Source organism: Corylus avellana, chromosome 11 (genome assembly GCF_965113065.1).
Source record: "Corylus avellana chromosome 11, dhCorAvel1.hap1.2, whole genome shotgun sequence".
Lineage (NCBI taxonomy): Eukaryota > Viridiplantae > Streptophyta > Magnoliopsida > Fagales > Betulaceae > Corylus > Corylus avellana.
The window spans coordinates 2,509,401-2,527,041 of NC_142500.1; the positions used below are offsets into that span (position 1 = coordinate 2,509,401).

The window sequence follows — 17,641 nt, forward strand, 5'->3', positions numbered from 1 at the left end:
CTGAGCTATCATTGAGGTTGCAATGTCTCACTTTCCACGCTCAAAATGAAAAAATAAAAAATAAAAATAAAAAACATTTAGAAAATATTGTAAATAGGGTGGTAGTTAGAAAGAAGAAATGTTTTCCCTTATTTTATTTTACTTTTTCAAGCTTGAATTGATGATGCTAGTGTTTTAATATATGTATATTATCTGCTTCAGCATAGACGTAATAGCTGAAACCTCTTTGTTTGTCTTGAGTGAAGCAAGGAATCATGGATTTTAAATAAAACAGGATAATTTATTGCTTATGCCTCATAAAAATGGTTTACTATTATCACTTGACCTTGCCTTTATCATCCATAATTTAAAATAAATAAATAATTTGTCTTTACCAACATGTTCTCACTTGACCTTGTCTTTGAATGATTGGATCTACTGGTTGGTGTTTCGTGATATTTTTGAAGGGGGGAAAATGTTGTTTAAGCTAAGAACTAACTAATTGACATAATATATTAAAATTATTGACATGAATAAATGATATATATAAGCTTTGTAGTAGGTTAAAAGCTTGATAGGGCATATGAAGTTGGAGGTTTCGTGTAAAGGGGTAGTGCACAAGTTAAGGTCAAGAAATATTATTTATCAAGGTTCAAGACCGATATTCAATTTAACAAACTGAATTAAAAGAATTTCTTATAACCCAAGTTTACTAAAAGAATTTCTTATAACCCAATATACAACCGAAGAATGCATTTCATCCTCGTTGGACATATACCCCATGTATCAACGACATGAATAAATATACTACACTCTCATTCCATTCCATTTTTATTAATTTAGCTAATGTTTCAATATTCATCAACCTTTGAATTTATTTATTTTTATTTTTTAACATGAGTTGATCTAAGGGGCTAATAAGGTTACATCAGCTCCATGAAATGAGAGTAAACTAGAGGTGTGTTATGTACCATTACTCCAACCACAATAAGAATACAACAAAGATAAAATAAGAAAGCAAAGTACAAATCCATTTGGCCAATCAAAACCATTGCAGAAGTTTTGTGGACAGCTAGAATTTCATTATGAAACGACGAGAAACCTAATTCATTTACATATACAAGCATTTACATTAGGCAAATTTCACAGAAAAAAAAAAATGGCCTCTCCATCTAACTAGTTAAATGGACAATCAGGTGGCAGAGAAAGCACCCTAAAGAAAATATTCTTCCATTTCTATCATGTAATCATATTAGGAAAAATGAAAATATATATGGGATTATGACCAGGTTTGCGCCTGAAACTTGATCCTCATTTTCTCCATTGACTCTGCATGTCAGGGTTCTAAATGTTCAAACAAGCAACCAGTCAATCTCATCAGAGGGAGAAGAACTCCACCGGCCAAAAGTTCAAAGAAGTGGAAACCCCCAAAATGATCATTCTTCTACCAGTCATCAAGCCATTCAGGACTGTTGAGTTCCGCATCCTGAGACAAGGAAACTAGAGGAGTGCAGTCCTCAGAGTGAGTTTCCAAATGCTGTGATATTCGGGAGGTGATCTCGTGAGGAACGGGAAAGCTATGGTCCGTAATCCCTTTCCAGTCAATACCATCAAACCATGGATGATGTCTGACGGAATCTGAACCTTGGCTTCCAAGTCTTGTATTTTCATCAACTTCAAGTAACTGAACAAATTATTTATCAGAATAAAGCAAGTGAAAAATCCTTGATATATCAGCACCAAGTACAATTAAGAGTGGGAAAGAAAAAATGAAATGACTAATAGTCCCAGTGATACCTTGGTGAGAAGATCAACAGCTTCAGGGCTGAGAGTCTCTGGAAGATTTAGCTGTCCTTTAGCAATCTTGGCATATGTATCAAGCTCACTTTCTCTCCATGAACCAAATGGCATTTCACCATGTAGCATGAAATATACCAAGACTCCTAATGCCCACCTGCACATTTAAACGATTCAGGGGGCAGCAGACGGTTCAAAAAAGACTGTCAAAGGGAATACAAGAAAAATAATCATAGACTACAAATTCTGATAAGAATATTTTTTTTTTTTGATAAGTAATGTTTATATCAAAAGTGCAGAGGGGCTCAACCCAAGTACACATAGAGTATACAAGAGAAAACGCCAAAAAAGGAGAAGAAAAAAGAACAAGAAAATCCAGATAGCTAATCACTAAAGGGGCAAGCCAAGCTGCAGTCTAAGTAAAAAGCGTGTAGAAGAAGAAAGCCGTGAGTTCCTCCAAAGAGCTTTCCGAGTCCTCAAAGCATCTCGCATTCCTTTCTAACCATAAACACCACATTAGGCATAGGGGAACCATCTTCCACACATCAGCGCTCCGAGAACGCCCACCCGACCATCAACAAGCAAACAAATCCACCACCTTACTAGGCATAACCCATGACAACCCAAACTGGCTAAAAATAGCATACCATAAAGAGAGAGTGATCTCACAATGGAGAAGAAGATGGTCGATCGTCTCCCCATCTGATTTGCACAAGCAACATCTATTGATCACAATAAGATTCATTCTTCAAAGATTATGAATCGTGAGGATCTTCCATTCAGATAAGAATTACAGGTTTCCATCTTCAAAAACCTATATAACATACTATGATCCATAACCATCTTACTATACATGGTATACAAATGGAGAAGCTGTTCTCTTTTTCTCAAAAAGGAGGGGCAACATTCTAGAAAATTGTGTAGTGGTTGTTCTTGAACTTTTTCCTCAAATGGTAATGATATCTAGAGCTCCTCCCTTAATCCTTGGACTCCTTTCTGATGATTTACGACATTATCATGTGTCATACTATAAATTCGTTTAACTGTTTGAGGAGAGCCATGGTGATACTGAAGCATTCCGGTAAAGTTAAAAGATGATTGTTCTAGATGTTAAGAATGCCTCTTTTGAGTGTCAATGCAACATCATGTTGTATAACACATCTCTTGGATAGTTTAAATTGTAATACTTAATTTACATAGATTCTATTAGTAATTTGCTAATTTATTGTTGTAAAAAAGTGCTTTTATTATCACAATTACAGTTTGAATACTACTACCTTCATCTTTTGTAATTGTAATAATAGCTGATGTTTCAGTGGTAATCATGCAGTCTGCTCAATTATGAATATACACTAGCATGGAAAGTATATATTAACTATCACATAAAGGATAGAGTAATTCTACTATCCACACTCATTTCACACCGGATGACATGGCATGTTTTAAGTGGCTTTTTATATCAGTCATTAAAAAAAAAAAAAAAAACAGAAAAAAAAAAAAAAAAAAAAAAAATCACTTAAAACATGTCACATCAGTTGGTGTGAAATCGGTGTGAAGAGTAGCATTACTCTAAAGGATATCTAGGTTTTGGGAAGAAAATGACAGTACACTACAAGTGCAATTTTACCAGTCAGCAGGGAAGCCATGGCCTTTTCCCTGGACTATCTCTGGAGCTAAAGAATCTGCCATTCCACAAATTGTAAATGTCCTCTCACCATCTGACCTCTTCCCAAATCTGAAGTCCACCAGCTAGCATACAGCAAAAAATAGTAAAATCATAAATGCATAAGTCTCTACATTTCACCCTACTTTCTAGGTGACAGAAAAGGGAATACTACATCAATGTGCAGTTACATTACTTCAATTTAGATATCGATGAACACAATGCAGCATAAAATATAGTACAGCACCAACCTGTAAATATCCTCTCTGGTCCAACATTAAAACATCAGGGGACACACCTCTGTAGAGAACACCATTCTGAAACTCAAAAAAGAAAAATAGAGAAAAGGAACTGTAATCAATATATAACAAAGAAGAAGATAAGGGAATAAGGACAGAGCAATGTCCAGACATCAGACCTTATGTAGATTTCCTAAGGCAGTAACGACAAAGGCAGCACAGAACCGTGCAGATGGTTCATTGAGTGGGGTGTGAAGTATGGAAACCAAAGGGCAAGCAAGGCATGTATTTAGCAGTATGCCAGCATGCATTTGATCTGCACAAGTGCACAGAACCTGTGGAACACATGCTGAAGGACTCAAACTCTTCATCAGATTCTTCTCTTTTAAGACTTGTGCTTCCTTTCCGATACCTTTGACCTTCTGCTTTGAAAATCTTTTCAAACTAAGCAGATTTTCTGATAGACAATCAGTTTTGTACAAAAGCATTCCATCAGTATACATTATGATTCATTAAGCATATGTATCCTCCAATAATCACTATATTGCATTGCATGGGGAGGAAATGATTTAATGTTCTTCCATGGGGAGGGATTGTTGAATCATTAATACATGTAATTTCATTCTCATGCATATTTTGTTAGCAGGTAGGCCATCCATGCAAACAAGCCTCAAAAACAAATTCCATCGAGGAAACAAAGTGTATCATAGCACACAACAACACTAACCTGACTCTTTTAGAAGTACAAGCCCAATCTCACTGCAATCAGTGGAATATAAGCACATTTTCCATTCCTACAGAGAAAAATCCATTAGATGATACTAGAAGAAGATATATTTTCCATATAAGTTCTTTGCAACATAGCTACAAGCTGGACGCAGCATCCCTCACCAAATCAGAGAGCTGAACTTTAGCAAAAGCTGTAACATCAATACTTTTCGCAGATTCCTTTAGAAAATCAAAGGAATTATGCCTCGACCTAAATAATGAAAATGTATAGTATCAGGGATATGAAGCGCATTTGATGGTATCAATCAATTTAAAGAGGAAAAAAAGTGTCATTGTTTGTCCAAAATAAATCTATCATGAAATTTCAAATGGAAGATTGAGTGCAAAAATATGATTACAACATACTTGTGATCATCCTGAGAAAGCTTTGTCAAAGGGCCAACAACTGAATCAAATTTTGCCTTCATTAAAACAGCGCATACAACATTTCCCATAGCAACTGCTCTCAAGGAACCTATATCTTCACCAATAAGTGCCCATTCGCCAAAATAGCTTCCCTCTGTTTTCTCCACTGAGAGATCCAGGCTGCTCTGGAAATTACTACTCTCTTTTTGATTGTCAGACATGAGGCTGGAGATGTTTGGATTTCTCAATAAATCTGTGTCAAAAGTAATTCTCACTCGTCCCTTCTGGATAATGTACAATGCAAAGATGCCTTCATTCTGCAAGTGGATGCTGAAGGAATATGAGAAGAAACATACAGAAGAAACGGGATTTATTCTTTAAGAGAGGAGCAACTTTACTTTATCAACTATTGTCTGCCCATCTGAGAAGGAAACTTCAGAAAGGGAATCTGCAATCTGACTCAGCTGTAAGATTGTCAACCTTGAAAGAAGATCTACTGATCGAAGCAACTTCAAGGATGACAAATTAGAGAACTCTGACATCAAAATTCCTCGAAAATCTTCTCTCTTTAAAGCCCAAAGAGTTCCACTTGTCACAGCACGAACAGAGGCCTGGAGTGGTTTGTTATACCTATAGTGCCACAGATACTGATGAAAACTATAAAAACTAATTATCTACCACTAGAGTAGACAGCGATAAACAGATGAAGAAAAGCCAGGAAATGGATTACACATGTTTAAGAGAGACACCCCAGGTTTACCATGGAATGTAAAAAAGAAAAAAAGGCCATCAGCAAGCCACACATGTATGTGTTAAAACATCAAAACAGTCATGCTTAAATAGATTCAACACTATTATTTGCAGTTTTCCAGTTCTGATAATGTCTTGCAATCCAGAATTAAGTATTTATACACCAGCGGAGATTTTATTACAATTATCAATGAAAACAATTCATCAATTTCTGGAAACTGTAGTCTGTGTGAACAAATCATATCTTTAATTTACCATTAGAAATATAACAGTGATAGAGAGAAACAGCTCACATTAAAGCCAGCTCCCCAAAGGATGATAATTTCTCAGCTGTGTATCGCTGCAGAACCCTAGGGACCTCACCATTTTGTTCTTCCTGCCATTAATTTACCAATTCAACAACCAATCTCATGAATCTAACTGAAAATAAGTAAGTATGAACAACATAAAAGTTATCCATTGGAACTACACTCCAAAAGATATCAATTGAGATATTAAAATATAACTTCATTGTCCAGGATAAATATCATGTTAATAGATTATTTTAATACTATTGAAGAGATCTATGGAAGGAATTCCAAAAATTAAGACAGTTTAATCAAATAACCAAAATGAGAACCTGGGTTGCCAAGACCTCAAATTCCCCACTGCCAACAACATAAAAGCAGTCACCTTCACCACCCTGCAAAATGAAATGATTGTGACACTTTTGCAAAACTCCACCCAAAATTGTGTTTAGAATGCACTCTCATTCTTGCAAGTCCACAAGCAACTCAAGCCAGGATTCAGTGTTGTGGATGAAATTCTCACATCTGTGTGCATGCAATGCGCAAGGACTTGTGGACTTCATACAGCTTACCATTTTGAAGATCAAATTTCCTTATACAGGGTGTACTATTAGAATTTTTGTGCAACTAAAAATAATGTGTTGTTTATCAATCTCAGAATATTCAACAAAGCAATTTCAGATGTTTCAAGGTTTTTTTTTTCCTCATGTTTATTATGCATTCACATATCCCAATGTATAATTAATAGTTTTACATTCATATTGCCACTTGAATCCATATGCACTTTGCATTGTTGGGAATCTTTGATCCATTTCCACCGCTAATGTTTTGTAAACAAGATCAAGATTGTGTACAAGAGCTTGAGGAACTCTAAACAAATTTGAGAAGAAGTTGAGTGCTAAAAAACTGGCCTGTTTAACTACAACATCCCCTGGCTGCACCTCAACTCTTTGCATGCAATCCAACAAAACATGACACTGGGTATCAGTAAGTTTTCTGAAGAGGAAATGGTCATGCAGTGCTCGTTCAATGTGTGCCTGTAGCATGGAAGTATGTAGCATTTGAGCGCCAATTGCTACTAAGAAAAATCTATACCACTACTTTATTTCATAATATAAATTTTACGCTGAATTAAAGAATATATATATATATATATATATATATATATATACAATGGAGGAGGTTTACTTCTTCTTCCCAAGTCTTCCTGTGGGCTGGAGATGGAGGAATCCAAAATTGCCCATTCTCTAGGGAACTTTCGATGGCACGGACACGTGCCCGTGATAAATCGTGCCTAACACGATGGTTCCTAGTGTTCCAGCTAAAGGTAGAAGGAGACTCAGAACCTGTCACCTCTATAACATGAGGAACTGGGGGTCGTAAAACAGCTCCAGGAGTTGCTGATTGACCAACAGCAATCTGACAAGAAAAAACTATGAGTTTACTTGGTAACCCATAAGGACAACAATTACGCAAAGAAAATATAAATATATGTATTTTTTTTTTTTTTTAGAAAAATAACAAATCTATTGCAAACAATAAGCCCTCTTACATCAGTTAGCCCATTAATATGCACAACGATCACAGTAATATCATCTGTACGAGTTTCATACTGTAGCCAAAGTCTATAAGATTCTGCAACAATTGCGGCACAAGCATCACGGGGATCTTTAAATTTTGCAACCTGGAAATGTAGTGGCTGAGTGATGAGCTTTGATAACCAAAAGAGGAAAGAGAGCATAGGCATGATATTTAGCAATGAAACTATTTCTAGACATGAAAATGTAAGAAACGACATTGAGATTTGAAAAGGAAAAAAGGAACTAATCAATTAACGGACCAACAGTAGTACAAAATAAAGAACTGATTGTATTAGCCACAAACAGTAGAATGCATTAGCAACCTCAAAATGTGAAATCAGATAGCTGGAACATCCGAACAAGCTTATTATGAGCAATTTGACCACAAAAAAAAAAAAAAAAAATGAATGACTACTGAATTATACAAAAAACTAAACTTAACCCACTTCCATGTATGGGACATAATTCTAAGATCCTTTCTTGCTAAATCAAAGTATAACAGCCGCTTTTTTCTACATTCATTCTGTTTTTCCCAACCAAGGACATGGCTGAATTTTTTCAACTCTATATTCACAACACTTCCTGAATTCTAAAACAGCTCCAGTTGTCAAAAGTTCTAAATCCTGAAGGGGTTATTGAAAGTAGATTTATGCAACTTATATATGTGTAGAGCTTCATTATATCACTAATGGCAGCATCAAGTATGGTAAGGCGCATTCAGAAGCATCGGCTTATACTTCATGAGATAACAACAACGACTCAAAAATAAAATAAAAGATACAACCACTCAATTGAGCACAAGCATATTTCTCATAGCTTACATATCTGAATTGCTACCAAAAAAAAAAAAAAACGGAATAGGGAACCTTACCATGTCAACCACGCTTTGGCTGGAAAGAAACTCGAACACCCCATCGCTAGCAAGCACGAAGAAAGGATGACTCGCTGTGAGCTCCAAAACAACAAGTTCAGGGTTAGCAACCACCCCAACGGACTCAGCAATCGAATCACCAATACTCCGCGTAAAAGCCGTGCCGGGATACATCCCATTGGGCACCCACAACCTCGGCGGATCGCCATCATCGCTTTCTTCAGTGCCCCAACACTGCACATCCGGGTTCTTCAACCCCTCAATCTGATCCAACGTAAGTACCCTGGCGCCACAAAGCTTAACCCTTTCGAGCTCATCCACCCGAAACGGCGTCTGATCAATTGAAAGGTCCACTGCTACAATGTCCTTCCCTCTCCGCTCCGCTATAACCGCCCTCGAATCACCGGAATTCGCTACGTATATAGTCCTGCCGCGAACCAACACAGTGATTGCAGTAGTTCCACTCATACTATCATCCAAAATATCAGAGTGCAACTGCGAATTCGTCGTTAAAAACGCACCGTGGCACGCCTCAACAGCATCAACATGAAATTTACTATGCCTAAGCAGGTTTTCACACAACTTTCGCTTTACGAACTGCGAACACTGAGCTCCGAATTCGCCATGACCATCGAAGACCCCGAAGAAATGCTCATTTGGCTCTGTGCCAAATGGGGTGTGAATGCAAAAGCTGTCCTGGTTAGCCTTATCCAGAGCATCAGGGTAATACCCTCTTTGAGACAGAAATGAATACCGCAATTCGTAGTTTCCTGAGGGAACCTTCACGGTTCTCGACCCGTCAGGAGGTAGAAACTGAGACGAAACCCTGGAGAGCCGAGTGATGCCGACCTCTGGGTCCCTGGTGAGGCTTGATTGGTTGAAGTGGTCTCTGATTTCGCCTTCTTGGCCGTCAGAAGAGGCCGGAGAGAACACGGCGATCTCGTCCGTGCTCGCATTTTGTGTCCCTTTGATTCTCGGAGTCGTAACGTCGCCAATACAAACCCTCGAATAAACGCAACCCATTACTGAGAACGAAGAATTGAGCCCGACCCAGATGCCAGAATCGACAGAAGATTCATCAGGTTCGGAGTCACTGGTCTCTCTGCTTCAACAATAGCAACCCCAATTCTTAAAAAAAAATCACCGGTAAAACAATTCCAAAAACAGCTCGAGCACGAGATTAACCACGAGAAACTCTGGATAGAATGTAAGAAAATCTATCAGATTTCCCGCAAACCTGTATCTTCTAGACTAGTTAGACTAGCAATGAGAAAAGATAAGGAAAGCACGAGACTTTCGTAATTTCCAAAGTACTGAAATCCCGTGATTAGATTTTTTTGGGTATGCAAATTTGAAAAACCATGCGTTCTTGATCTACTGTACTGGGAAACCGTTACAGAACCAAAAATTAAAAAAATTAAAAAAAGAAGAAAAAGAAGAAAAAGAAACTGGGAAATTGAATAATAAAAAATAAATATGAATAAGAAAAAGCTGCAGCGAGTAGTTTGCGGAAATTGGAGACTTGTACTGAACCGTGAGAAGTGAATGAATATTAAAATACAAAATGAAGAGAGATTTGCAGAGACGATGGCCGGGTGTGTGGTTTTACTGGGAAGTAAAGCAGGCGTCGGGTGCGAGAGGCGGTGGGCGTGGAATGCGTAATGCGCACACACACTGTCGCAGAGAGTCAAGTGGTGAGGCGAGCGCGTCAGAGACTGCATGTGTCATGTGTCGTCTGGGAAGCTCGGACAGACTTGACCCGTCTCGACTCTTTTGCTTTTCTGCTCCATGTGCTGTGCCTGTGCTGCCCTTCACGCGCGCCATTTTCAGGTGCGGTAATTATATATGATTTTAATGGTGGAGAGCCAATTTTAAAATATTGAATAATTAATTAATTAATTAATTTTTATATAAATCTATCCAAACTCTAATGCTTTTATGATATGCTCGTGCAGATTATAGAGCATCAGTACAGCTACTGGACTAGTCAATATTTAATCAAATCTTTTTATTTTTAAACTCTAATGCTTATTTTTAATGAGTCGTCTGAAGCTTGCCACGTTTTTGTTATTTATCTTTTTATTTTTTATTCAAAAAAATAAAAAATATTAACAAATAACTCGAACACAATACTTTTCAAAATATAAAAATAGTTTTTTAAACTTTATGTCACACAAAATATTTTTCCAAACTAAAAAAAATAAAAAAATAAAAATACTCCTTAAAATACATTAACAAAGAGAGTGGTGCTATCGGCGTCGCCCCACTCGCCGATAGCCCAGACTATTGGGCGAAGCTGAGAAACTCTTCCCACCATGTTTGATGTTGTCATTGTCCTCGTATCCCATAGGAGAGAGACAGAGAGAGAAAGTGAGTGAAAAAATTAGGCAATGTTTTTTTGCTTTTGCTAAAAAAAATTATTTTGACATGTACGTACAAGAAAAAATAAAAATAGAAGAAGATGATTCGATTTAATAACCTTTGTTCAATAAGACGTGTTCTCTACGTTTGGAGAGGAAATGTAGCAAATTCAAAAAGAGAGTCCAATATAGAGTGATTTCCATAGATTCTAGTCAAATTTTAACTAAAAGAAAGCATTTAATTGACCGGTTGATATCGAAATATTCTCTATTTATGGGTTGATTGTAATCAAATATAAAAATTGTAATCAAATCAAAAAGATTTGATTACTATACTTGTAGGACCTTTGTATTGTAAACAAATCAAGTTAATGAGTACAATATAACCCTTAAGGGTATTTTGAGTGGTGAGCGTAGGTATTTAATACCGAACCACCCGTAAATTTTATATTGGACCAATCCAATCCTAGTCCTCTAAATCCCGGCACTTTATAAAATTATATTTATTATTTAGAAAGATTATTCTAAAAATCTCTTAATTATGATGAATTATTTCGCTAATATTTTGTTCCTTCCAATGCGAAATCTCAGCCCCCATACCTTTTTGGGATTTTCTTTTTCAATAATGGAGTGACGATGTGGTAGGTAAAAAGAAAGAGACTCATGACATATGATTAAAATTAAAATCTATAATTGTTAAAAAAATAGTCAAGATAATTTCGTGTTAGAGATCAGCTTGGATCGCATCATATGAGTCCATTATTGTGATGTGGGATAGACCAATTGATTAAATATTTTCCATGTATACTAATTAAGTTGTCATTATCACATGGCACATATTTGGATGTGCTATTGATAGGGTGATTGGTTGAAATTGTATAGCCGACATACCCCCAGTACACATGCGGGTCATGACGTATTACTGTCCTTGTCCTTGAGGCTTGAATCAACTTCAAGCCTCCTTATTGTTTTTAATGTTCAAGTAAAAAAAGACTTATATTGTTTAGATTTGTCTCCAAGAGGTAGCTCAATCAGTTAGGATCACACTTAATGAAGTGGAGGTCACTAGTTCGAATTCTCCTTCCCTCTCTTGTACAGACATGTTAAAAAAAAAAGAAAAAAAAAAGACGTATATTGTTTAGATTTGTTATTTATAAATAAAGTATTGTATATAATTAAATAATAATAAAAAAAACATAGTCAACAAAATGCTTTGACATGTGAACATAGGTTATAAGCCGAACCATCTTAATTATGTGTATTTCTTTCGTGCTTTTATCTTTTTAGATTATTATATGATTATATAGAACCACCTTCGTTGGCCACATGGGTAGTTCAATGACTTCAATCATCCCTAAGAGTTATCCATTAGAAGTGGCCGAACCATTAATTTGACGATATGGGTAGTTCGGTCATCTTAATAACTATCCTATTTCTTATTTCTTATGTGTTGTCGCAATCTGAATCGTTCATTTAAAGTGAACAACCTAAATTAAAGCTATTGTACATGATTCCGATCCTAAGTCACCTACCCCATACTCCTATGACTAAGGACCAAAATCCCAATATATATACTCCATACCGTCATGGTCCTTCCTTGGAAACCAATATCATAAAAGAGAAGTGTTAGAAGTACTAACTATTTTACTAATATATGAGTATTCATATGTTGTGAAACTTATTTAGTGGTATTCGTAGCGCCCTTAGTATTTTTGAATGCTAAAATAATAAAATTACACAACAACCGGGATAATTAATGATCATTTAACATAAAAGCATAAAAAAAGAAGAAGAAAAAAAAGAAGTACATTATATTATTGAAGTTATTCTACATCGATTGTACTTTTTTAGGTTGAGAGATGTCCAACAGCACCTTAACACGTGTTGACAAGATACGAGAAAGGATAGTCCCAAGAGAAGGAAATCCAAAATAAAAAGTTTGAAAAATTAGTGCATTTGAAAATTTTAAAACAAAATTCCTAACTTACCATGTGGATCATAATTTTCAAGTCATAAATGAAAAGTGATATCTAGTACATGAAGGACAAGCTCACAAAAATAAAAAAATAAAATTATATAAAAAAAAAGGTACTTGGAGGAAGCAATGAGTAAGGTAAGATGTATGAAAATTAAAAGGTACTCTGGGTTCAAGTTTATATATATATATAATTGACGGAATAATTTGTCCTTTTATCAACCACTACTTCTGCGCTGGATGTGAACCAAATGAGAAACGATTGAGAACGCCCTCCACCTTCACTCATCATCACAGGCCTTTTCCTAACTGGTCCCTTTCTAGTTTCTAGATAAACTAGTTATTCAATATTCATAATAATAATAATAATAATAATAATAGTAAAAGAAAAAGAAATGTCAAGTTTCCGTTCATACCTTATTTCAAGAATAAATGTCTTGTATCCTTTTATTATTATTATTAAAGAATATTTTGATGTAACATAGAAGTGATATATGAATTTTAGGTGGTTTGTTAATATTTTTATTTTAGAAAAAAAAAAATTACTAAACAAAACCTTATAACCTCGGAAAGGAACTGGGAATTTGATATGTGTTAGGTATACATAAAAAAAAAATGATCCAAATCCCCTCATATTCTTAATCTTGGCCGTCAAATCTCATCAAACGCTCTACAAAGAGCCATGTGTTCCATTATAAAATAATTAATAAAATATTATTTAACTTTTGAAAAGAAAATAATAAAAAACTAAAATAAAATAATAAAAACAATGGGGTGGCCCCATGGCCCTTGGGAGTGGTTCGAACTACTCCCAAGGGCCAAACCCATTTTAAGAAAATAATGGATTTAGCCCTTGGGAGTAGATCGGTCTAAGGTGACCAAAGCCACTCTATTGTTTTTATTATTTTATTATTTTTTTAAAGTTAAATAATATTTAATTAATTACTTTACAATGAGACACATGGCACTCTATAGAACATTGGATGAGATTGAATGGTCATGATTGAGAATATGAGAGTCTCATATTCTCCATCTAATATGAGGGGATCCGAATCCTAAAAAATAAATGAAGGAAAAGTAGCATGCCCTACATTGAAGGGCAAAGCAAGACAAGAAAAAACAAGAAGCCCAAGCAGGGCACAAACAAGAATCTATTCAACGATACATCATGCCCAGTGTTAAGATTTTTCTATTTTCCTTTTACATATAAATCAAACAAATAATATATATAAATGTAAAATGACTAATCAAATTCTTAAAAAATATACCTATTATTTTCTCTAGATATCGTCAATGCAAAGAGACAAAGATGACGATGGAGCAATAGGGTTTTTTTTTTTTTTTTTTTTTTTTTAACCTAAAAATACATAGAGAGTAATCAGAATAGCTATTTTACTTTGTCATGATCATAGTAGCATTTGTTCGTTGCAAACTAATAATAAAAAAGACTTAGACAATGAGAATCGCATACGCTCTTTTGAATTGGTTGACCATAATCTAATTCAGTTTCATTGAAACATTAATACGATTCAAGATAACTTATACATTGAGTCGACTGCATTAGAAAACTTAAAAACTACTTTTAACACATAAAAAAGTGTGTTAAACAAACGCCGGTATGTTTGGTAAAAAAATTTAAAAAAATTTATTTGACTTTTTTTATTTTAAAAATGATAAAAAAAATGCACTTTTAATAAAAATAAAAATATAAAAATAAAGCTTTTATTTTTTTACTTAAAAATTCTTACTTTCTCAACACAATTTCAAATATACCCTAAATTAGGGCCGTTGATGGTAGTTAAACGACAAGCTTGCAATCACATTTCCCAACTTTACTTTATGCCACCGCCACTCCCAGCTCGCCATGTTGAAACTTTACACGTGAGTTTTTTTTGTTGGTATTGAGAGACCTTCCAATACACATAATTAGTTTTTGTAGGGACGTGTAGATGACTTTAACTGACAAAACTAACCTTATATCCCACGTCGACAACCTAAAACGCACAGCTTCTGAGCTTGGGGTGATTGGTCTCCATCTCATGTAAATTAGGTAGAGGGTTGTGAGATTTGAATCTTCAATAATTTCATGTTTAGATAATTTTTCTTTTTAAAAAAATTACAATATGATGTGGCATAATATGATTGAATTTCTTAAAAGTTGAATTTATGTCATTTTTAATTATGTTGTGTCACGTCATGTTGTAAAATGTTATAATGGGCACGTATGATAATTACGCTCTAAAGATTCATGAGAAGAGAAGGGCAACTTTCTTTCATAGGAGTGGTTAGGCCTCATTCAATCTGACTTTTGGGGATAGTTTGACTTTTGGGAGTGGTATTAGCGATACTACGAAATTTACTATAAAGTCCTTTACAAACCTACATGTCGGGTCCATAATTGCTAAAATATTATAATGGCTATCTTGTAAATCATACACCTTGGGGCAGAACCACCCCTAACCTTGAGAGGGTTCCGGCCTCAGTAAAATTTTAAAAATATTAGAAAATTTTGAAAATTTCTTTTAAATTTTAGGCATTTTTATGAAATGGATCCCCCAACATTAACTTTTACCCCTAAAAATTTTATTCTTCTAGTTTTATCCCTCTCTTCTAAAATTCTAGTTATGCCCTGCATACACTCTTAATTATTTCAATAATTATGAATTGCAGTATCAATTTGTAAATGATTTTGTTATAAAAGTTGTAGCATTCCATTCATTTTCTTAAATGAGTGATTGACGTGGTACGTTTTATGTAGATTGCGACGCCAATTTGTAAATAACTTCTTAAGAAAAAAAAAAAAAAAAAAATTCTTGCTTTCATCAATCTCAGCCACAACCCTCGGTTTTAGGCTCTTAGATTGCTGGATTAGCTGGTTGCCGTCAACATCAATATTTTATTTGGGCTTCTGTTTACAGAAAATAGAACCGAAAACAAATATAATGTTGGGCAACTAGAAAGAATAATGTTATGGGCAGCTGGAAATGCAGCCCAAGCAAGCACAACTAATAGCAAAGTGATGTGCCTTTTAGAGCAGCCCAAATTATGAATACGAAATATTAAATAGACAGAAATTTCTTTCAAACTAGTTTGAAGGAAATATTCTTCAACCCATTTAAAATAGGGCAAAATATCTATAAACATTTAAAACATTAGTCTAAGTTAGTAAACTGCAATTAATGACATTAAAAATTTAATGTGCGTTTTAAATGTTTATAGACACTTAACACTATTTTAAATGGGTTGGAAGATATTTCCTCCAAACTGGTTTGGAGGAAATTTCTGTCCATATCAAATTATCGAATCATAAATGAAAAAAATAGATACCAGATTCTTTAAATTTTTTTGGCATAATTTTACAGTTGAATTCTTTAAATCTTAATTAATATTTTTAGGTAAAGTATTCTAATATTTTCCTTTACAAGTATACTCACATTTTTTTGTACACAAACTCTCGTGGAAAAGTAATTCAATAAGTATAATATTTAAGTGAAATATATGGTTCAAATTTAAAATTATTTTTCAAATATCATGCTAAACTATCAAATATTATAAAAAGCTTAAGCTTACAAAAGATTCTAAATTTAATGATTTTTATTGTTATACAAAAAAAAAAAAAAAAAAAAAATCAAATTTCATCATGTAGCATATAACTTAATGAGATACAATAAATTAACAGAAAAAATAATCTAAAAATAATAGAGTGAATAAACAAATTGCATAATAATAATTTTTTAATAAGTACAAAATTTGAATTATTACAACAATTTAGAATTGCAAATGAATAATTTAACTCTTAAAGGTCTACAAGATTATAATCGGAGAAGTAGGAATGTAAAAGAATCGAGATACTTGCAAACAGGTCGAGCTCGACATATATAAACTCCATTGGAATTTGATTCTTTTATTAAATAAATTAAACTCGTATAAATTTAACTTGACTTGTATAAAGCATATAAACCCATATAAATGTATTTTTAATATTTTTAATTTTGTCAGGAGAACATTCTAAGTATTTAACTCGACAACCAATTGGTGGAATATTCCGCTAGTTGAGATGGTTTTTAATCCGGAGGCGTCTCGTGTCATTTGTGGTATGACAATATGTCCGAGAACGGAACAAGACCAAGCTGTGTGGGAGCCAAATAAGCAAGGGTACTTCACGGTCCGAAGTGCATACCACCTAGCTAAGGAGGTAGGGCAACAGACAAGGAGAAGCACCTCAAATACCACGAATATTCAGAAAGTTTGGAAGTGCATATGGAAGATAAAAGGTCCAAGAATGGTTAAAACGTTTACGTGGCAGGCTTGTAGTAACATATTACCTACTAAGGAGAATTTGTTCAAATGAAAGGTGACGACAGACTCTTTATGTCTGATATGCCAGCTTGAAGTGGAGTCAGTAGGGCATGCTTTGTGAAGCTACCCAACAGCACAAGATGTTTGGTTAGCTTGTATGAGACAAATTCAGAAGACAACCAGTGAAGAGGATGATTTTCTCAACATTTTTGAGAAGCTGCTGGCCGGGTCGTCTGGAGGAGGATGAAATAAACTTGGTAGCGTGTGTTGCCAGGCAAATCTGGCTGAGGAGGAATAGGATGGTGTTTGAAGGTGTCTTTTCCTCACCGATGAAGCTGATTCAGCAAGCAAAGGACCAGATGGAGGCAGCAGAACAAGCGGAACTAGCTATAAGTCGACCAACGCAGACGTATGGACCAAAACCATAGGTAGTCTGGAAGGCGCCACCTGTAGGGATGATGAAGTGTAATTGGGATGTTGCTATCGATGTTGGAGGACGGAGGATGGGGGGCAGCAATTGTCTTCCGAACCCATGAAGGAGAAGTTATTACACCCAAATGCTTTCTAAAACCTTACATAACGGATCTTCAAATTGCTGAGGCAGTAGCAGCTTGGAAAGCAACAGATCTTATTTGGCAGCTGTAGCTCACAGACATCATTTTAGAAGGTAACTCTCTTGTGTTGGTGCAGGTTCTCCGTAGTGAACA

The 17,641-nt window shown here is 35.0% G+C and overlaps 1 protein-coding gene across 1 annotated transcript; it reads right to left on the reverse strand.

Annotated features, from left to right (window-relative positions):
- Positions 1-989: 989 nt before the first annotated feature.
- On the reverse strand, positions 990-10,099 carry LOC132165283 (protein phosphatase 2C and cyclic nucleotide-binding/kinase domain-containing protein). Its single transcript, XM_059575778.2, has 16 exons — positions 9,862-10,099; positions 8,301-9,496; positions 7,402-7,533; positions 7,038-7,268; positions 6,761-6,886; positions 6,182-6,244; positions 5,856-5,938; positions 5,211-5,442; positions 4,813-5,129; positions 4,570-4,657; positions 4,406-4,472; positions 3,858-4,135; positions 3,691-3,756; positions 3,404-3,525; positions 1,777-1,933; positions 990-1,663 (listed from the first exon to the last, which is right to left on the reverse strand). The coding sequence occupies exons 2-16, from the start codon at positions 9,321-9,323 to the stop codon at positions 1,424-1,426; spliced, it is 3,225 nt and encodes a 1,074-aa protein (XP_059431761.2). The 5' UTR covers positions 9,324-9,496; positions 9,862-10,099; the 3' UTR covers positions 990-1,423.
- Positions 10,100-17,641: the final 7,542 nt, after the last annotated feature.

Coding starts and splice junctions, on each gene's coding strand:
- LOC132165283 (XM_059575778.2), bottom strand. CDS start 9,323: ATGGGTTGCGTTTATTCGAGGGTTTGTATTGGCGACGTTACGACTCCG. Junction 5,130..5,210: donor GGCAGACAATAGTTGATAAA/GTAAAGTTGCTC, acceptor ATCCACTTGCAG/AATGAAGGCATCTTTGCATT. Junction 1,664..1,776: donor CTGTTGATCTTCTCACCAAG/GTATCACTGGGA, acceptor TAATTTGTTCAG/TTACTTGAAGTTGATGAAAA.